The sequence below is a fragment of the Salmo trutta genome, chromosome 3 (genome assembly GCF_901001165.1).
Source record: "Salmo trutta chromosome 3, fSalTru1.1, whole genome shotgun sequence".
Taxonomy (NCBI): Eukaryota; Metazoa; Chordata; class Actinopteri; order Salmoniformes; family Salmonidae; genus Salmo; species Salmo trutta.
This window is the reverse complement of record NC_042959.1, coordinates 72,911,023-72,934,375: the sequence shown is the minus strand read 5'-3', so window position 1 is coordinate 72,934,375 and position 23,353 is coordinate 72,911,023. Positions and strand designations below refer to the sequence as shown.

The 23,353-nt window shown below is 42.7% G+C and overlaps 1 protein-coding gene across 3 annotated transcripts; it reads left to right on the top strand.

Moving 5' to 3' along the window:
• The first annotated feature begins 451 nt into the window (after positions 1–451).
• LOC115188388 (solute carrier family 2, facilitated glucose transporter member 1) lies at positions 452–22,997 on the top strand. 3 transcript variants are annotated; one of them, XM_029747206.1, is made up of 11 exons: positions 452–729; positions 1,238–1,412; positions 13,859–13,963; positions 14,441–14,601; positions 16,488–16,728; positions 16,991–17,153; positions 18,609–18,796; positions 19,798–19,902; positions 20,044–20,145; positions 22,069–22,272; positions 22,454–22,997. In XM_029747206.1, the coding sequence occupies exons 2-11, from the start codon at positions 1,389–1,391 to the stop codon at positions 22,685–22,687; spliced, it is 1,527 nt and encodes a 508-aa protein (XP_029603066.1). In that variant the 5' UTR covers positions 452–729; positions 1,238–1,388; the 3' UTR covers positions 22,688–22,997. The 3 variants fall into 3 exon arrangements, with proteins under 3 accessions (XP_029603066.1, XP_029603075.1, XP_029603057.1); XM_029747215.1 differs by having other exon boundaries at positions 13,862–13,963; positions 22,454–22,687; XM_029747197.1 differs by lacking the exon at positions 452–729 and adding an exon at positions 1,042–1,127 and having other exon boundaries at positions 22,454–22,687.
• The last annotated feature ends 356 nt before the right edge of the window (positions 22,998–23,353 follow it).

The window sequence follows — 23,353 nt, the reverse complement described above, 5'->3', positions numbered from 1 at the left end:
CATCAATGCAAGGCTCAGCTTGCGAGATCCTCACCACACCTTCCACCTCACTTAAATCTTCCAGTTCACTTCCAGAACTCGGTCTGGTGGACAGCGCACCCTGTTTGTACTTGACCCCAGACTTGTTCTACACACCATCTTCATCTTCATCAAATTCCAATTCAGCCTCTGCTTTCTTCATTCTCTTCGACCTCTTCTTCCTCTTTTTCCTCCTCCATTCCTCCTTCGAAATCCCACCTTTCCGTGTCCCTGTCCCAATATTTTTCTCCTCCTGGCTTTGCTAGCGGCCCAGTGACATCCCGATGTGACTCCATCTCATAATCATCCTGCTCAACTCGAAAACGTGTCTTCTGAAGGCGCCGACATTTTGAGAGAATGGGCAGTGGCACAACTCCCAACCAGCCTACACTCTCCTCTAACGTTCTCTCAGACAGCATCAGACTGCCTGCCAGGCGCTGTTCAGGGCTTCAATGCCCCACGAGCGCAATTATTTGGTAAAAAACTGCGTGCGCTTTTACGTGTAGGAGCAAGCATGACCAGAGATAACCAGGGCGCGTAGGATGTCGGCAAAGCTAGGGAACGTGCGGACAGACTTGTGCCACTATCGTATATAAGTCGGTGACGAGAGAGGGAGGGAAGCAAGTGCTGAACATTCTTCTAAGCATACAGTTCTAGATAACGGACTAAAGGGAGATACGATAACCTATTTGGCACCAAACAGGAATTACGGTAAAATAGCCTGTATCATTTTACTATTGTGAAGTTAGCAAACATTTGTATTTGTTCATTTAGAATGAGAAGGGATGTATTTATAGACATAGATTTATTTATAGACTTTAGTCAATAGTAGTCATCAGGAGGACGCTCTGTCAGAATTAGTGGGGTATAGAATAGAATAGGATGAAATTAAATGAAACCTGTATCATCACCACTTTCATAAAATACATCATAATGTCAATATCAATCTAGGGAAACGTTGATTTCTTTCTCATTTGAAAATTAGAGTTGAAACTGATGGTGAGATGAGGGAGGCAGGAAGTAAAAGAGAGAGGGTTTTATCATCATGTCTTTTGCTGCTCAAACCAGATAGTCTACTGTACAGTAGAGGTTGAATTTGTGCATCTCAGGTAAAATATACTCTGCTGTCTATGCAGCTGCTAGGCTTGATGTGTTTCAGCTGTTTTAGTTCATCACTTCTAATGTATTAAAATGCTTCTGTTTTTATTTTTCTCTACAGGTGGTTCCTCTGCAAACTGCTGTTTGGACTGCCTACATTGTTTACCTTGCAAATGAGAGCCTAGTTTTGGAAGGAGAAACTCAAACAAAGTATTTAACTTGGAGTTATTTGATCTTTCCTGAGGAAGTCAGACAGTGAAACATAATTCAAGATGGAGAATATGGAAGCTGGGAAGGTAAGCAACACATTAGGTCTGTCATCTTCTCTTTTCTCACATCTACTATTCTCCAGTGCTTGACTTGGACTGAAATAGGTGCTGGTACTATTTATATTTAGGTGCAGGAACTCCACAATACTTTTGAGATAATATTCTATAAAAGGTGCAGGAACTCAAGCAGTAGTAATTTTGAGGTGCTGGTACTCAGCTCTGGTGAGCTACTGCCCAAGTCGAGTACTGGTCTTCTCACATAGTTACTGATTACATCATATGATTTTATTCATTTATTCATCTTGCTTCTTTTTGTTGTTGTTGAAATTACAGTTTTTAATGTTTCCTTTCACAACATAACAATGCAATTGAATTACATCACCATTTGAACAACATTAGTTACTCTACCATAACACCAGTTGTGCAACAGTATTTCTGCTACTACTCTTCTCCACCTCTTTGAACAGTATACATTCATTTATCTCTCCTGACTATTTCATAAACAATCCACATCCACCAGCACTGTTTCCTGAGGAAGAGTAGAGCAATGTGTTTTTCCCTCCCTGTCTTTGTCTCCCTACCTTTAATGAGTCAGTCAGAGAATGGTATTTACAAGGAGAAGGGTAAGTACTACTTTTCCTCTCTGGTATGTAGAAGAACAGGGGCTGGGGTGGAAGGGAAGTGGGAGAGGAAAGAGAGAGAGGGGGGGATAGAGAAGGAGAAAGGGGATTGGCGGATGCTACAGATACAGGTGGCGTGTCTGAACTTGAGCGGGTCTGTTTTATTCTCTGGCCTGTACCTGCATGTAGGACTAGGAGAGACAGACAGAATGAGGGAAGAGAGAGTGATATGTAATAAGGGAGGTGGGTAAAGCAAATGATGTGTGAGGTGAGAGAAAGGAGTAGAAAGAGCCATATGATAGAGGGAATAGCAATAGTAATAGTGTGACAGAGGGATAGAGTTATAAGCCCTTGTAAACAGTAGCTATGAGGAGATTATCCATTAGGCCTAGATTGGCCATCAGACCCCCCATGATGAACCCTGTGACCTCAGATCTCCATACATTGACTAAGCAACACAAGGCTTTCCTTATTCTCTATCACTTACATAAAGTGCCCCTAACAACACTGCCAACCTAGTCATGATTACACTCTTAAACCACTCTAAAATACAGATGGATTGGATTCTTATTGTTACCAGATGCTTCTTCATATGGTTACCTAGCTACAACATGGCTTGTCTTTTGAAACAGGTTGCACACTGTTGGTTGTCTTTCTCTTCTTTGTGGCTGTTAGGCAATGAGACTTTCCAACCAACCTTTGATGTGAAATTGAGCTTTTTGCCAATAGCATGTCACTCACTGACCATGTTGTTACACTACATGACCAAAAGTATTTGGACATCTGCTTGTCGAACATCTCATTCCAAAATCATGGGCATTAATATGGAGTTGGTCCCCCCTTTGCTGCTAGAACAGTCTCCACTCTTCTGGGAAGGCTTTCCACTAGATGTTGGAACATTGCTGCGGGGACTTCCATTCAGCCACAAGAGCATTAGTGAGGTCGGGCATAGATGTTGGGTCGATTAGGCCTGGCTCGCAGTCAGTGTTCCAATTCATTACAAAGGTGTTCGATGGGGTTGAGGTCAGGCCTCTGTGCAGTCTAGTCAAGTTCTTCCACACCAATCTCGACAAACCATTTCTGTATGGACCTCGCTTTGTGCACAGGGGCATTGTCATGCTGAACAGGAAAGGGTCTTCCCCAAACTGTTGCAACAAAGTTGGAAGCACAGAATCGTCTAGAGTGTCATTGTATGCTGTAGTGTTAAGATTTCCCTTCACTGGAACTAAGGGGCCTAGCCCGAACCATGAAAAACAGGCCTAGACCATCATTCGTCCTCCACCAAACTTTACAGTTGGCGCTATGCATTCGGGCAGGTAGCGTTCTCCTGGCATGCGCCAAACCCAGATTAATCCGTCGGACTGGCAGATGGTGAAGCATGATTCATCACTCCAGAGAACGCATTTCCACTGCTCCAGAGTCCAATGGCTGTGAGCTTTACACCACTCCAGCTGACACTTGGCATTGTGCATGGTGATCTTAGGCTTGTGTGTGACTGCTCCGCCATGGAAACCCTTTTCATGAAGCTCCCGACGATCAGTTATTGTGCTGACGTTGCTTCCAGAGGCAGTTTGGAACTCGGTAGTGAGTATTGCAACCGAGGACAGACCATTTTTACACTCTAGGGGCTTCACCACTCAGCGGTCCCGTTCTGTGAGCTTGTGTTGCCTACTACTTTGCGGCGGAACCCTTGTTGCTCCTAGACGTTTCCATTTCACAATAACACCACTAACAGTTGACAGCTCTAGCAGGGCAGAAATCTGACAAACTGACTAGTTGGAAAGGTGGCATCTTATGACGGTGCCAAGTTGAATGTCACTGAGCTCTTCAGTAAGGCCATTCTACTGCCAATATTTGTCTATGGAGATTGCGGTGTGCTCGATTTTATAAACCTGTCAGCAACGAGTGTGGCTGAAATAGCCAAATATACTAATTTGAAGGGGTATCCACATACTTTTGCATATATAGTGTATATTGACTAACAGCACTGATGGGAAATGAGAAATGTAACAAATAGGGAGGTTCAAGACCCTCGTAAGGCATCACAGTAAAATGGAGGGATGTATTGCAAAAGGAAATAGCAAAACGGTATTATACTGGGAAAGAAGTGTTAGTCTATGGACATTGGAGAGTCGGAGTTAAGATCAGAATGAATGGTGGATTGGCCACCGTGGGTGAAAGTCCTGCACTTGCAGAAAGATGAAATGAGGAATAGAGAGACAGAGAATCAGATGGACAGATAATAGGATGAGAAACAGAAGGACTTCATTATACATCAGAAATCACTTTTCCGGTCATGTGGCGCACACACACACACACACCCACCCACCCACCCACCCACCCACCCACCCACCCACACACACACACACACACACACACACACACACACACACACACACACACACACACACACACACACACACACACACACACACAGCAGGTAGGCACACATTGACATAAATGCACATGTCTATATAGGTTTGTGTAAAACAAGTTGTGCTATTCAACAAGCTTTACAGGCTTTTTAGTATAGTACAGTATGTGTGGTATACACACACTCAACCATGCTACTCACTGTTTATTATCTATGAGTCACTTTACCCCTGCCTATGTGTACATATTACCTCAATTACCTCGACTAACCTATACCCCCGCACATTGACTCTGTACCGGTACCCCCTGTATATAGCCTCCACATTGACTCTGTGCCGGTACCCCCTGTATATAGCCTCCACATTGACTCGGTACCGGTACCCCCTGTATATAGCCTCCACATTGACTCGGTACCGGTACCCCCTGTATATAGCCTCCACATTGACTCGGTACCGGTACCCCCTGTATATAGCCTCCACATTGACTCTGTACCGGTACCCCCTGTATATAGCCTCCACATTGACTCGGTACCGGTACCCCCTGTATATAGCCTCCACATTGACTCGGTACCGGTACCCCCTGTATATTGCCTCCACATTGACTCGGTACCGGTACCCCCTGTATATAGCCTCCACATTGACTCGGTACCGGTACCCCCTGTATATAGCCTCCACATTGACTCGGTACCAGTACCCCCTGTATATAGCCTCCACATTGACTCGGTACCGGTACCCCCTGTATATAGCCTCCACATTGACTCGGTACCGGTATCCCCTGTATATAGCCTCCACATTGACTCGGTACCGGTACCCCCTGTATATAGCCTCCACATTGACTCGGTACCGGTACCCCCTGTATATAGCCTCCACATTGACTCGGTACCGGTACCCCCTGTATATAGCCTCCACATTGACTCTGTACCGGTATCCCCTGTATATAGCCTCCACATTTACTCGGTACCGGTACCCCCTGTATATAGCCTCCACATTGACTCGGTACCGGTACCCCCTGTATATAGCCTCCACATTGACTCGGTACCGGTACCCCCTGTATATAGCCTCCACATTGACTCGGTACCGGTACCCCCTGTATATAGCCTCCACATTGACTCGGTACCGGTACCCCCTGTATACAGCCTCCACATTGACTCGGTACCGGTACCCCCTGTATATAGCCTCCACATTGACTCTGTACCGGTACCCCCTGTATACAGCCTCCACATTGACTCGGTACCGGTACCCCCTGTATATAGCCTCCACATTGACTCTGTACCGGTATCCCCTGTATACAGCCTCCACATTGACTCGGTACCGGTACCCCCTGTATACAGCCTCCACATTGACTCGGTACCGGTACCCCCTGTATATAGCCTCCACATTGACTCTGTACCGGTACCCCCTGTATATAGTCTCCACATTTACTCGGTACCGGTACCCCCTGTATATAGCCTCCACATTGACTCGGTACCGGTACCCCCTGTATATAGCCTCCACATTGACTCGGTACCGGTACCCCCTGTATATAGCCTCCACATTGACTCGGTACCGGTACCCCCTGTATATAGCCTCCACATTGACTCGGTACTGGTACCCCCTGTATATAGCCTCCACATTGACTCGGTACCGGTACCCCCTGTATACAGCTTTGTTACTGTTATTTTATTGTTGCTCTTTTATTTTTTACTTCAGTTTATTTAGTCAATATTTTCTTCACTCTTATTTTTCTTAAAACTGCATTGTTGGTTAAGGGCTTGTTTCACGGTAAGGTCTACACCTGTTGAATTCGGAGCATGTGACAAATACATTTCATTTGATTAGACACACACATACTGTAGTATTCTGCACTGTCACTCACTGTGCTCCTTACTCACTCAGCCACTCCCTTATTTAGTCATGTTATGAACTGTGACGGTATTCAGTACAGTAAATGATGTGCTCACACACTCTTTCTTGCTGTCTTACTCAACATTAAAGCTGGAATCCTTAATGGTCAAACTGACACATCAGTTTGGGCTATTACAACAACAAAGAAGTTACTGGAAACAACGAACACTGTATTTTTTTCCTCAGACATTGCAGGAACGATAGAACAGCACTGCAAATGTTTTATTTAACTAGGAAAGTCAGTTAAGAACAAATTCTAATTTATGATGATGGCCTACCAAAAGGCATAAGGCCTCCTGCGGGTACGGGGGATGGGATTAAAAATAAAAATGTAGGCCAAAACACACATCCCGACAAGAGAGACACCACAACACTACAGAAATAGAGACCTAAGACAACAACACAGCATGGCAGCAACACATGACAACACAGCATGGTAGAAACACAACATGACAACAACACGGTTGCAACACAACATGGCAGGAGCTCAACATGGTAGCAGCACAAAACATAGTACAAGCATTATTGGCACAGACAACAGCACAAAGGCCAAGCCCCTCACCTCCACTTCGTCAACAAAAACAATAACAACGGCCGTGGGGCAGACAGGGGCACTGATTCCTCTACTGCAGTTTCCATCTTTAACATGTCTGTGCAGATTAAATATGAAGGCCTACGTCTATTAAAGAGACACACTCACCAGCCTGTCCTCCAGCCCGTACCTTTGGAGACAGTCAAAACACACTCACCAGCCTGTCCTCCAGCCCGTACCTTTGGAGACAGTCAAAACACACTCACCAGCCTGTCCTCCAGCCCGTACCTTTGGAGACAGTCAAAACACACTCACCAGCCTGTCCTCCAGCCCGTACCTTTGGAGACAGTCAAAACACACTCACCAGCCTGTTCTCCAGCCCGTACCTTTGGAGACAGTCCAAACACACTCACCAGCCTGTCCTCCAGCCCGTACCTTTGGAGACAGTCAAAACACACTCACCAGCCTGTCCTCCAGTCCGTACCTTTGGAGACAGTCCAAACACACTCACCAGCCTGTTCTCCAGCCCGTACCTTTGGAGACAGTCCAAACACACTCACCAGCCTGTCCTCCAGCCCGTACCTTTGGAGACAGTCAAAACACACTCACCAGCCTGTCCTCCAGTCCGTACCTTTGGAGACAGTCCAAACACACTCACCAGCCTGTTCTCCAGCCCGTACCTTTGGAGACAGTCGAAACTTGGTGACTTGCACAACATCTGTTTTACACAAACCTATAAAGATTTACATCATCTCATGGGGATTATTATTTTGAAGGGGATCCTGTTTTACCGTCTTTTCATATCTTACTTCACTTGTAGTAGGTCTATTCATTCAGTTTTCAGATTGTTTTAGATGACTGGGTATTGTAATGTCACAAGGCCAGAATGTCCTTCCTAGGGAAATACAATATGCCTGATTAGTACTATCACAGAACATAACACTTTTATCAGTGTAACTTGGGTAATGAAACCCTTAGAGCATTTTATTCTTATGGCACCGGCATCTGTGTTTTTAGTGTTATCCCAGGCTACCTCCATATGTAGTCATTCTGTGTCAGTTGGTCTTTGATTTGAATTATGTTCTAGAACTAGGTCTCTTAATTATGCCTCCTACACATACAGTACCAGTCAAAGGTTTGGACACACCTACTCATTCAGTTTTTTTTTCAAATTTGTACTATTTTCATAATCAAAACTATGAAATAACACACACATAATCATGTAGTAACCAAAAAAGTGTTAAACAAATCAAAATATATTTTATATTTGAGATTCTTCAAAGTAGCCACCCTTTGCCTTGATGACAGCTTTGCACACTCTTGGCATTCTCTCAACCAGCTTCATAAGGTAGTCAGTCACCTGGACTGAATTTCAAATAACAGGTGTGCATTGGTAAAAGTTAATTTGTGGAATTTCTCTCCTTAATGCATTTGAGCCAATCAGTTGTGTAATGACAAGGTAGGGGTGGTATAGAGAACATAGCCCCATTTGGTAAAATATCAAGTCCATATTATGGTAAGAACAGCTCAAATAAGCAAATAGATGTCCATCATTACTTTAAGACATGAAGGTTAGTCAATCTGGAAAATTTCAAGACCTTTTAAAGTTTCTTCAAGTGCAGTCACAAAAACCATCAAGCGCTATGATGAAACTGGCTCTCATGATGACCGCCACAGGATAGGAAGACCCAGAGTTACCTCTGCTGCAGAGGATGAATTCATTAGAGTTAACTGCACCTCAGATTGCAGCCCAAATTAATGCTTCACAGAGTTCAAGTAACAGACACATCTCAACATCAACTGTTCAGAATAGACTGCGTGAATCAGGCCTTCATGGTCGAATTCCTGCAAAGAAACCACTACTAAAGGACACCAATAATAAGAAGAGACTTGCTTGGGCCAAGAAACACGAGCGATGGACATTAGACCGATGGAAATCTGTCCTTGGGTCTGATGAGTCCAAATTCGAGATTGTTGATTCCAACCACTGTGTCTTTGTGAGACGCAGAGTAGGTGAACTAATGATCTCTGCATGTGTGGTTCCCATTGTGAAGCATGGAGGAGGAGGTGTGATGGTGTGGGGTGCTTTGCAGGTGACACTGTCAGTGATTTATTTAGAATTCAAGGCAGACTTAACTAGGATGGCTACCACAGATTTCTGCAGCATTACGCCATCCCATCTGGTTTGCACTTAGTGGGACAATGACCCAACACACCTCCAGGCTGTGTAAGGGCTACTTGACCAAGAAGAAGAGTGATGGAGTGCTGCATCAGATGACCTGGCCTCCACAATCACCCGTCCTCAACCCAATTGAGATGGTTTGGGATGAGTTGGACCGCAGAGTGAAAGAAAAGCAGCCAAAAAGTGCTCAGCAAATGTGGGAACTCCTTCAAGACTGTTGGAAAAGCATTCCAGGTGAAGCTGGTTGAAAAAATGTCAAGAGTGTGCAAAGCTGTCATCAAGGCAAAGGGTGGCTACTTTGAATAATCTAAAATCTAAAATCTATCTTGATTTGTTTTTTCGTTACTACATGATTCCATATGTTATTTCATAGTTTTGATGTCTTCACTATTATTCTGCAATGTGGAAAATAGCAAAAATATAGAAAAACCCTTGATTGAGGAGGTGTGTCCAAACTTTTGACTGGTACTGTATATTAGGACCGTTATGATAACGTAACGATCAGTTTTCCTTTACATTCCTGTACACACGTAGCCTATAGCTCATAACATTAAGACAAAGGAGATGATCGTGGACTACAGGAAAAGGAGGGCTGAGCATTCTCATCGACAGGGCTGTAGTGGAGCAGGTAGAGAGCTTCAAGTTCCTTGGTGTCCACATCACCAACAAACTATCATGGTTCAAGCACACCAAGACAGTGGTGAAGGGGGCACAATAATGCCTATTCCCCCTCAGGAGACTGAAAAAATTTGGCACGGGTCCTCAGATCCTCAAAATGTTCTACAGTCGTGGCCAAAAGTTTTGAGAGTGATACAAATATTAATTTCCACAAAGTTTGCTGCTTCAGTGTCTTTAGATATTTTTGTCAGACGTTACCATGGAATACTATTATTGACAATTACATGAAGTTGATGCAAAGAGTCAATATTTGCAGTGTTGACCCTTCTTTTTCAGGACCTCTGCAATCCGCCCTGGCATGCTGTCAATTAACTTCTGGGCCACATCCTGACTAATGGCAGCCCATTCTTGCATAATCAATGCTTGGAGTTTGTCAGAATTTGTGGTTTTTTGTTTGTCCACCCGCCTCTTGAGGATTGACCACAAGGAATCAATGGTATTAAGGTCTGGGGAGTTTCCTGGCCATGGACCCAAAATATCAATGTTTTGTTCCCAGAGCCACTTAGTTATCACTTTTGCCTTATGGCAAGGTGCTCCATCATGCTGGAAAAGGCATTGTTCATCACCAAACTGTTCCTGGATGATTGGGAGAAGTTGCTCTCGGAGGATGTGTTGGTACCATTCTTTATTCATGGCTGTGTTCTTAGGCAAAATTGTGAGTGAGCCCACTCCCTTGGCTGAGAAGCAACCCCACACATGAATGGTCTCAGGATGCTTTACTGTTGGCATGACACAGGACAAATGGTAGCGCTCACCTTGTCTTCTCCGGACAAGCTTTTTTCCGGATGCCCCAAACAATCGGAAAGGGGATTCATCCGAGAAAACGACTTCACCTCAGTCCTCAGCAGTCCAATCCCTGTACCTTTTGCACAATATCAGTCTGTCCCTGATGTTCTTTCTGGAGAGAAGTGGCTTCTTTGCTGCCCTTCTTGACACCAGGCCATCCTCCAAAAGTCTTTGCCTCTCTGTGCGTGCAGATGCACTCACACCTGCCTGCTGCCATTCCTGAGCAAGCTCTGTACTGGTGGTGCCCCGATCCCGCAGCTGAATCAACTTTAGGAGACGGTCCTGGCGTTTGCTGGACTTTCTTGGGCGCCCTGAAGCCTTCTTCACAACAATTGAACCGCTCTCCTTGAAGTTCTTGATGATCCGATAAATGGTTGATTTAGGTGCAATCTTACTGGCAGCAATATCCTTGCCTGTGAAGCCCTTTTTGTGCAAAGCAATGATGACGGCACGTGTTTCCTTGCAGGTAACCATGGCTGACAGAGGAAGAACAATGATTCCAAGCACCACCCTCCTTCTGAAGCTTCCAGTCTGTTATTCGAACTCAATCAGCATGACAGAGTGATCTCCAGCCTTGTCCTTGTCAACACTCATACCTGTGTTAATGAGAGAATCATTGACATGATGTTAGCTGGTCCTTTTGTGGCAGGGCTGAAATGCAGTGGACATGTTTTTGGGGGATTCAGTTCATTTGCATGGCAAAGAGGGACTTTGCAATTAATTGCAATTCATCTGATCGCTCTTCATAACATTCTAGAGTATATGCAAACTGCCATCATACAAACTGAGGCAGCAGACTTTGTGAAAATGTATATTTGTATCATTCTCATAACTTTTGGCCACGACTGTACAGCTGCACCATCGAGAGCATATTAACTGGTTGCATCACCGTCTGGTATGTCAACTTCTCGGCCTCCGACTGCATGGCACTACAGTGGGTAGTGCGTACGGCCCAGTACATCACTGGGGCCAAGCTCCCTGCCATCCAGGACCTCTATACCAGGCGATGTCAGAGGAAGGCCCTAAAAATGACCTAACACTCCAGCCACCCTAGTCATAGACTGTTCTCTCTGCTACAGCAAGGCAAGCGGTACCAGAGCGCCAAGTCTAGGTCCAAAAGGCTTCTTAACAGCTTCTACCCCCAAGCCATAAGACGGCTGAACAGCTAATCAAATGGCTACCCTGACTATTTGCATTGACCTCAATTATGTACATATTACCTCGACTAACCTGTGTGTGTGTGTAATATTATATTAACTAATATAATCCATCAGTTATACCTTAACTGCAGTGCAATAAAACATTAACTAGAGTGTAATAGTGCAACTTAATGTAAAGTGTTATCCACGGAGCTTTATATCCTATCATATCCTATTCTGTTGCTGACAGTAGCATGAAACCATGAAAACAATATCTTGCTTTTCTTCTGGCTAGTCTTTTCTCCCTAGCAACTGGGTCTGTGTTAATCTTTTGTCTGTGTCATGCAGCCTTCTCCTTATTAGACAACGGCATCTACAGTATAAAGTGTGCCTTGAAAATACCTTAAAATGCCATAAAATTGTTTTAAGTGATAATATTCAGTATTCATACAACAATTAAATATGAATTAAATTAAATGATTAAATGTTGTAAACTAGTGAAAACATGGGATAACAAAGCTACCGTCATTCAGTATAACGGGTGACATTGTGGCATAACATGAAACTTTTGTTGTGCTGAAGGACAAAAGCGTGATACTGAAGGATGGATTTCATACATAAACATATTTAACAGCCAGTTCCTTGGCCACCTATATAAAGTAATGTTCTTGACCTATAAATATTATCCTTACTTTTCATATTTAATATAGCTTTTTATAAAATAATAACATTAAAAGTATGTTTTCTGTGTTGTACTGAAGGACATGCGTTTTTGGTACAAAGGTTACTAGAGGGTGAAAAAGTGAAATGATCAGAGATTTACTCACCTCATCACAGTGGTAGAGGGTCTTCAATGGGTCTTCTTTGTGATGTCACACACTGTCACATGATTACCTCTAAATTGGCTTTTTACCTTTGCGATACTGAATGACATTGATGAAGAGCAAAAGTCCAGACAAAAGTTATTCAAGTTTAAAAAAAAAAATATTTATACAGTATGTTGCCCATTATTCTATATATTGTTGCAAACACTAACAAAATCATGCCATGAGTGTTCATTTATATTTTTAGGATGAATTTCAAAATTTTAAAAACACTTTTGTCTTTAGAATTTTAACACGGACAGTTACACCGAAGGACATTTTGACACTTTAGAGCTCAATAACTCCCTTAATTGAATAGTTTGCAACACAAATATTTCTAGGTCAAAAGAAGGGTAAGAGTTGAGTGATTTAATATTATATTTATACATATTTCTCTTTTTATGTTAAATGAATGGCCTTCGAACACCAAATTTAAACATCTCGTCTTTGGCCCATCTATGTTTAATAGTGTGTGTCATAAAGAGTAGCCTACCTTTGTGTAATAATAACTGATATACTGTCATGTCACTTTCCTATAGCCTACATTCTCTGTAAAAGAGATGTAGTATTTGAGATGAGTAGGTTTTGGTCCTTTAAAAGAGACCACATCAAACAGGGTTTCTTTCCCTGGTCTGGCCCAGGGCTTTGCATAGCAGACGTTCGTTATAACCAATCAGCTTGGTCCTGCTATGTTGCCCAGCTTTAAATGTCACAACTGACTATCTTTCACCAAAAACCAACAGCTAAAAAGAAAACATTTTCATGCCAGATGTATTCACTTGGTATTTGTTTAAGTAGTAGTTAGTATTAGTATATTAACACATATTGGACTGGTATAACAGCCGAACCCAATACAATAGGCCTCAACAGTAGAATAAAGTAACATAAATCCATAGTAGCATAGAGTCTATTCTTCTCACAGTTGATCCTCAAGACTCCGGATCGATCAGGATTGCGGAACATGGTTCCATTTCCACTGTTTTGTAACACCTAGCCTAGCGTGGCAGTGTAGACAGTGACAGCTTGTGAATGCTCAGAGAGAAAGCAGAAGAGAGGGAGAACAATCACAAACAGAATGGTTCTTTGTGTATTTTCTACTGTCACTGGGAACAACAAGAGCCTTGTGGGCCAAGACACTGGCTATGACACTGGCTATGATGACAATGACAGAATTATTGTACACTACATCTCCATCCATATGCATTAGACCAGTGGATATCTAATTTCCTGTTTCTCTCTCTCTCTCTCTCTCTCTCTCTCTCCCTCTCTCTCGCTATCCTTTTCTCTGTCACTTTCTTGTTATCCGTTTCTCTCTCTCTTTCTATTATTTTAACACCCCTCTCCCTCCATCACCCCTCTCTCTCCCTGTTTTCCCTCTCCCTCTCTCTTCCTCTCTCTATCTCTCCTCCATCCCCAGAAGAAGAAGGGAGTGACCTGCTACCTCCTCTACTGCATCACTACAGCCGTCATCGGCTCCCTGCAGTTCGGATACAACACTGGAGTCATCAATGCCCCTGAGCAGGTAGGTGTGTGTGTGTGTGTGTGTGTGTGTGTGTGTGTGTGTGTGTGTGTGTGTGTGTGTGTGTGTGTGTGTGTGTGTGTGTGTGTGTGTGTGTGTGCGCGTGGTGTGCGTGCAATACGGGAGTGGTCATAATGGTCATCATTGTTAATGTATTATTTATTCAAACTTAGCGTTGTGTCATACTAGTCGGCACACACACACACACACACACACACACACACACACACACACACACACACACACGGAGTTGGATGGATGTGCTGTTGTTTTCAACTTTGTCTCCCCCTTTTGGGCAGTCAGTTGCAGTACTCATGTGTATTGACTATAATAGTCAGGGCTGGAACAGGGCTATAACAAATGCCTGCACCCTCTGTACATCTCCAGGACTAGGATATTAGACCACTTGTCTAAATCCTCAGTGATATTCCCACCCTTTAACCTCTGAAGGTTCTAAGGTTCTGTCATCTCCACTCTCAGAAACTGCGACGGTTCTTCCAGAATGTGTCTATGGATCGTTATGGAGACCCCTTCTCCCCTGGGACTAACACCATGGTTTGGAGCTTCGCTGTGGCCATCTTCAGTGTGGGGGGTATGGTTGGGTCCTTGTCTGTGGGGGTCATGGTGGACAGGTTTGGGAGGTGAGTTAAGGACTAATGATACAAAGAAATGCAGATGTACAGTAAATGTGTGTGTGGAAGTGGTTTTGTATCTGTAATGACTTTGTACGGTTTTATTTATTTTGTTCCCAGCACCGCAATGAGAGGTGTGCGGCGTGTAAATATTTGCTCTCAAAGATGAGCCAAGGGCCCTTAGTCGATTCTGTGCTGTAATGTTAATTGAGGCTGTAGTGTTAATTGCGGTCTTACCTCCTAACTAGAGGTTGACCGATTATGATTTTTCAACGCCGATACCAATTACTGGAGGACCAAAAAAGCCGATACCGATTAATCGGCCGATTTTTATATATTTGTAATAATGACAATTACAACAATACTGAATGAACACTTATTTTAACTTAATATAATGCATCAATAAAATCAATTTAGTCTCAAATAAATAATGAAACATGTTCAATTTGGTTTAAATAATGCAAAAACAAAGTGTTGGAGAAGAAAGTAAAAGTGCAATATGTGCCATGTAAGAAATATAACATTTAAGTTCCTTGCTCAGAACATATGAAAGCTGGTGGTTCCTTTTAACATGAGTCTTCAATATTCCCAGGTAAGAAGTTTTAGGTTGTAGTTATTTTAGGACTATTTCTCTCTATACGATTTATATTTCATATACCTTTGACTATTGGATGTTCTAATAGGTACTTTAGTATTGCCAGCCTAATCTCGGGAGTTGATAGGCTTGAAGTCATAAACAGCGCAATGCTTGAAGCACAGCGAAGAGCAGCTGGCAAATGCAGGAAAGTGCTGTTTGAATGAATGCTTACGAGCCTGCTGCTGCCTACCACCACTCAGTCAGACTGCTCTATCAAATCATAATATAATAACACACAGAAATTCGAGCCTTAGGTCATTAATATGGTAAAATCCGGAAATTATAATTTTGAAAACAAAACGTTTATTCTTTCAGTGAAATACGGAACCGTTCCGTATTTGATCTAACGAGTGGCATCCCTAAGTCTAAATATTGCTCTTACATTGCAGAACCTTCAATGTTATGTCATAATTATGTACAATTCTGGCAAATTAATTACGGTCTTTGTTAGGAAGAAATGGTCTTCACACAGTTTGCAACGAGCCAGGTGGCCCAAACTGCTGCATATACCCTGACTCTGCTTGCACAGAACTGAAGAGAAGTGACACAATTTCCCTAGTTAATAGAAATTCATGTTAGCAGGCAATATTAACTAAATATGCAGGTTTAAAAATATATACTTGTGTATTGATTTTAAGAAAGGCATTGATGTTTATGGTTAGGTACACATTGGTGCAACGATAGTGCTTTTTTCGCGAATGCGCTTGTTAAATCACCCGTTTGGCGAAGTAGGCTATGATTCAATGATAAATTAACAGGCACCGCATCGATTATATGCAACGCAGGACAATCTAGATAAACTAGTAATATCATCAACCATGTGTAGTTAACTAGTGATTATGTTAAGATTGATTGTTTTTTATAAGATAAGTTTTATGCTAGCTAGCACCTTACCTTGGCTCCTTGCTGCACTCGCATAACAGGTAGTCAGCCTGCCACGCAGTCTCCTCGTGGAGTGCAATGTAATCGGCCATAATCAGTGTCCAAAAATGACGATTACCGATTGTTATGAAAACTTGAAATAGGCCCTAATTAATCGGCCATTCCGATTAATCGGTCAACCTCTACTCCTAACCTGGCCTCATCTCACCTCACTTCATCACTCTTTATTTAGCAGGCCATTCATGGTCCTTGGCAGGGCACTGGACTAAATGGCTTCCCTCCATCTTTCTAACCATCACACATTTTTCCTCCCACTTTCTTTCTTTTCTTTCCCCTTTTCCTATCCTCCTCTCTCTCTCTCTCTCCCTCTCCCCAGGCGGAAGTCCATGCTCCTGGCCAATGTGCTGGCCCTTCTGGGTGGAACTCTGATGGGTCTGTCCAGCCTGTGTAAGTCCTTTGAGATGGTCATCATTGGCAGGCTGGTCATTGGCGTGTTCTGTGGCCTGTGTACAGGACTGACGCCCATGTACGTGGGAGAGCTGGCCCCCACGCACCTCAGGGGGGCCTTCGGCACCCTCCACCAGCTGGGAGTGGTCATTGGCATCCTGGTGGCACAGGTACCACAGAGAGGACCAGGCACTGGTTCACTTTCATCATTTAGGTTATTTTAGTTCAAACTCTACTGAGTTTATGGTAATTAATTGAACTTAATGTTATTGAGGTCAACTGAATTAAATGCTGTTCATTTCACTGAATGTAATTGACCGATCTCCTTTTCTGTACAATCAAGTCAGTTAAATTTGTTTTAGTTTGAGCATTACTTTTCTACTACCTTAGGCTTTAACCCTGGCCATCCTGTTGTCCCTCTCTGCTCTGTAGGTCTTTGGTCTGGAGTTTCTGCTGGGGTCAGACTCCCTGTGGCCCCTCCTGCTGTCCCTGACGGCCATCCCTGCTGTGGTGCAGAGCATCATGTTGCCCTTCTGCCCAGAGAGCCCCCGCTACCTCCTCATCAGCCTCAACCAGGAGGAGGAGGCTCGCAAAGGTCAGGGAGAGGAGACATGTTACTGATCACATTACACACAGGAGATGCTACGGATCATATTACACATAGGAGATGTTACTGATCATGTTACACATAGGATATGTTACTGATCATATTAAATAAAGGAGATGTTACTAATCATATTACACATATGATATGTTACTGATCACAATAAACCTAGGATATGTTATTGATCATATTAAATAAAGGACATGTTACTGATCCTATTACACATAAGATATGTCACTGATCATATTAAATAAAGGAGATGTTACTAATAATATTACACAGATGATATGTTACTGATCATAATAAACCTAGGATATGTTATTGATCATATTAAATAAAGGAGATGTTACTGATCCTATTACACATAAGATATGTCACTGATCATATTAAATAAAGGAGATGTTACTGATCATATTTTACATAGGAGGTGTTACTAATCATATTAAATAAAGGAGATGTTACTGATCATATTACACATAGGAGATGTTACTGATCATATTATACATAGATCTTACTGATCATATTACACATAGGAGATGTTACTGATCATATTACACATAGGAGATGTTACTGATCATATTACACATAGGAGATGTTACTGATCATATTATACATAGATGTTACTGATCATATTAAATAAAGGAGATGTTACTGATCATATTACACATAGGAGATGTTACTGATCATATTACACATAGGAGGTGTTACTGATTATATTTTACATAGGAGATGTTACTGATCATATTACACATAGGAGATGTTACTGATCCTATTACACATAGGAGATGTTACTGATCATATTACACATAGGAGATGTTACTGATCATATTATACATAGATGTTACTGATCATATTAAATAAAGGAGATGTTACTGATCATATTACACATAGGAGATGTTACTGATCATATTACACATAGGAGGTGTTACTGATTATATTTTACATAGGAGATGTTACTGATCATATTACACATAGGAGATGTTACTGATCATATTACACATAGGAGATGTTACTGATCATATTACACATAGGAGGTGTTACTGATCATATTACACATAGGAGATGTTACTGATCATATTACACATAGGAGATGTTACTGATCATATTACACATAGGAGGTGTTACTGATCATATTTTACATAGGAGGTGTTACTGATCATATTAAATAAAGGAGATGTTACTGATCATATTACACATAGGAGATGTTACTGATCATATTATACATAGGAGGTGTTACTGATCATATTTTACATAGGAGGTGTTACTGGTCATATTAAATAAAGGAGATGTTACTGATCATATTGCACAGCACTCATTTAGGTGACTTTTTTATTTGACTGTTTATTTAGAAACTATGTGGTGTAAAAAATTACTCTGTTGTTTATTTGGGATTCATTAGTATCAGAAAATACCTAGTATTTAAAAAATATCTCGCCCTCCCTCCAGCCCTGGTGCGTCTGCGTGGCTGTGAGGACGTAAGTGATGACATCCAGGAGATGAAGGAAGAAGGGATGAAGATGGCCATGGAGAAGAAGGTCACTATTCCAGAACTCTTCCGCTCGCCAGCCTACCGTCAGCCAATCATCATCGCCATCATCCTGCAGCTCTCCCAGCAGCTCTCTGGCATCAACGCAGTGAGTAGACTACAACTCCCACAATGCAACATAATTAGGGCCAGGAGTTATTCCATACTACATAATTGAACTAGGAAAAACATTAGGGAAAAGCCTTTAAGAAGGACAGAGAGTTTTTCCTTCTCTTAATCCATGACCCCTGATCTAACAATACATGACAGTTGGAAGCAATATGGTGGAAACCTATCGAGCCATTTTATAAATTAGTAATGAAGGAAAGGAGATGAGGAAAGAGAAGCATAGCCACAGATTTCAAAAGAATAAGTTCTCAATGAGCCTTTCCAGATAAAGTTATTGCGTATAGGCATATGTTGTAGGACGTGTAATGTTGCAACTGTCACAGTTCTACAGAAGTCACAGTTCAACGTTAGAATACTGAAACGAAATGATTCAGTGAAGAGATGCCAACATACAGAGACTGTCAAGGCACCACCTCCTCTTCAGCCCAGAGGCTGAGGAAGGAAGCTTTTGATTAAGTGGAATGGATGTAGCATAATAACATGACTAGCGAGATGATCACCCTAAGATCTAATGGAGATTGTCTGTTGATAAGGTCAGTTAACCTGGCTGTCAGTCTGAGTTAGCGTTAGCCAAGTTTATCCTGACTCAGACAGACCCAGGTTAAAGGTCAATGCAATGACCTTTAAACTGGGCCTAATTCAGACAGATGTTAGAGGGCCCTTTTACTGAACTGTTTATTGATGTGTATATAGATATGTATAGTGGAACTGTTGTTTATTGATGTGTTCATGCAGGGCTCATCTGCTAAATAGACAGTGGTCTCAGAATGACTCCCTTCTTAAATAAAAGTTACATAAAACAATTATAAATACAGCATCAGTCAAACCCAGATGGCCACAGAACACACTGAAACAACAGCCCTCTCTCTGTCTGTAGGAGTAAACATGGGTCAAGAACAACTGGATTTAACTAGATACATATCCTCATATTGGTTATGAATGTAGTCAGCAACCTCTCCCTCTCTCCTACTTCCTCCTCAGGTGTTCTACTATTCGACAGGTATATTTGACACTGCCGGGGTGACCCAGCCCATCTATGCCACTATAGGAGCTGGGGTGGTCAACACTCTATTCACAGTGGTGTCTGTAAGTATTTTAACACATATCTGGTCAAGTATAATAATACAGAAATAGTACAGTTTGATAGTGCACTACTTTTGACCAGACTCAAATATGAAATGTGATACCCTTGGACACATTCTAAGCACTTCCTTGTTTGATTCACAGCTCTTTCTGGTGGAGAGGGCGGGACGAAGGACCCTGCACCTTATCGGATTGGCTGGAATGGCTGTCAGTGCTCTGCTCATGACCATCTCCCTCTCATTGGTGGTGAGTTTCAATCTCGGCTGTCCATCATTTCAAATGTCAAGAACCCGACAATAACTATTCTTGTCCCACCATAAATATCCTTGACTGGATTTTATTCCACTGCTTAACATTGAAAATGATCCACCACCATTGTTGCAACCCCTATTACTAGTCTGTTCAACCTTTCATATCATCTGAGATTCCTAAAGATTGGAATGCTTCCCTTCAAAGGGGGCGACACTCTAGACCCAAACTGTTACAGACCTATATCCTTCCTGCCCTTCTAAAGTCTTCGGAAGCCAAGTGAACAAACATATCACAGACCATTTCGAATCCCACCGTACCTTCTCCGCTATGCAATCTGGTTTCCGAGCTGGTCACGGGTGCAACTCAGCCATGCTCAAGGTCCTAAACGATATCATAACCTCCATCGATAAAACACAGTACTGTGCAGCCGTCTTCATCGACCTGGCCAAGGCTTTCGACTCTGTCAATCACCGTACTCTTATCAGCAGACTCAACAGCCTTGGTTTCTCTAATGACTGCCTCGCCTGGTTCACTAACTACTTCTCAGATAGAGTTTAATGTGTCAAATTGAAAGGCCTGTTGTCCGGACCTCTGGTAGTCTCTATGGGGGTGCCACAGGGTTCAATTCTCGGGCCGACTCTTTTCTCTGCTGCTGGTGATTCTCTGATCCACCTCTACGCAGACGACACCATTCTGTATACTTCTGGCCCTTCAACTAACCTCCAAACGAGCTTCAACGCCATACAACACTCCTTCCGTGGCCTCCAACTGCTTTTAAATGCTAGTAAAACTAAATGCATGCTCTTCAACCGATCGCTGCCCGTACCCGCCCGCCCGACTAGCATAACTACTCTGGACGGTTCTGACTTAGAATATGTGGACAACTATAAATACCTAGGTGTCTGGCTAGACTGTAAACTCTCCTTCCAGACTCACATTAAGCATCTCCAATCCAAAGTTAAATCTAGAATCAGCTTCCTATTTCGCAACAAAGCCTCCTTCACTCATGCTGCCAAACATACCCTCGTAAAACTGACTATCCTACCGATCCTTGACTTCGGCGATGTCATTTACAAAATAGCCTCCAACACTCTACTCAACAAATTGGATGCAGTCTATCACAGTGCCATCCGTTTTGTCACCAAAGCCCCATATATTACCCACCACTGCGACCTGTATGCTCTCGTTGGCTGGTCCTCGCTACATATTCGTCGCCAAACCCACTGGCTTCAGTCCTTGCTAGGTAAAGCTCCGCCTTATCTCAGCTCACTTGTCACCATAGCAACACCCACACGTAGCACACCCTCCAGCAGGTATATTTCACTGGTCATCCCCAAAGCCAACAACTCCTTTGGCCGCCTTTCCTTCCAATTCTCTGCTGCCAATGACTGGAACGAATTGCAAAAATCACTGAAGTTGGAGATTTATATCTCCCTCACTAACTTTAATCGTCAGCTGTCAGAGCAGCTTACCGATCGCTGCAGCTAGACACAGCACATCTGTAAATAGCCCATCCAACCAACTACCTACCTCATCCCCATGTTTGTTTTTGTTTTTCTGCTCTTTTGCACACCAGTATTTCTACTTGCACATCCTCATCTACACATATATCACTCCAGTGCAAATTGCTAAATTGTAATTACTTTGCCACTATTGGCCTATTTATTGCATTACCTCCTTACTTCATTGGCACACACTGTATATAGATTTTTCTATTGTGTTATTGACTGTACGTTTGTTTACCCCATGTGTAACTCTGTGTTGTTGCTTTTGTCACACTGCTTTGCTTTATCTTGGCCAGGTCGCAGTTGCAAATGAGAACTTGTTCTCAACTGTCCACCTGGTTAAATAAAGGTGAAAAAAAACACACAAAAAAACACGTTTGATCCCTCCATTCCCTCCCTCCTCTCTGAGTAGAAGACCAACACATCTCTGAGCTACCTGGCCATCGTGGCGGTGTTTGCCTTCGTGGCCAGTTTTGAGATGGGTCCAGGTCCTATCCCATGGTTCATAGTTGCTGAGTTGTTCTCCCAGGGGCCTCGGCCTGCAGCTATGGCCGTCGCAGGCTGCTCCAACTGGACCGCCAACTTCCTGGTTGGGCTGGGCTTCCCCAAACTGGAGGTAGGTTCTTCTTCCTCATCCTACCCCTCTCACTACAGACACATATGTATATGTATCAAGATAAATATGCAGGCCTTAAAGCTGAATGAATGGGATTGGCACCGTTATAAGACCAAAACATCAGACAAACTTTACAGAGATTGTGTTACTCTCTAACCTCCTCTCTCGCTCTCCTTTACAGGAGCTGTGTGGTCCTTACGTCTTCATCATCTTCATGATCTTCCTCATATTCTTCATTGTCTTCACCTACTTCAAAGTTCCGGAGACCAAGGGGCGGACCTTTGACGACATTGCCAAAGGATTCGCCAGCACTGCAGGAGCCCAATCTCCTCCCCCAGAGGGTATGGTCACCCTGCCCGTTTCCCCGACGACGGAGAAAGTTCCAATGGTTGAGTTTCCGACGGAAGAGAAGTAAAAGAAAGGATTGTCAGCGAATCCGTAGATAGTGGAACAGTTAGACAACAGGGTTGCAGGGTTAGGCAAGCTCCTTGTGCATAGATACTGTAATGTAGGGAGTTTAAGTTCAAAACAAAACCTTTTGTCCATTTGAGGTTGAATTGGACTTTTAAAGTGCAGGACTAGGGATATGCACTGTATGGAGAGGAGCTTCCATATGAAATAGCAGCTTAGTGTCGGGGTGTGTGTATAGTGTGTGTATAGTGTATGTTGGGAATAGGGTTGGGGATGATCATGCAGGCATCATGAGAGTGCGTGTCAAAGAGGAGTTATGTTTACTGTGTGTGTCAGAGTGTGCATGTGTGTGTGTGCCTTCAGTCATTTTCTTTTAAACTGCCTAAAGTATTTATTACTGTAAGTTATTAATGATAATTTGTAATGATCTTTTACCAATGCCCAAGTAATTTATGACACTTATTTTTAGGTGACTTACCTCATAGACGCCAATCATTATTTAATCAATGACAATTTTTACTACTGTACTTTTTAATGATTGACATTACAATAAAAACCTTTATAGTATTAGCATGTAAGAGGATAAACATTCCAACAAATATGTTCAGTAACAAACTTCCCATATTGTCCTTCACTTGGGTGAAAGGGGAATAGGATTTGGGTTGATGTG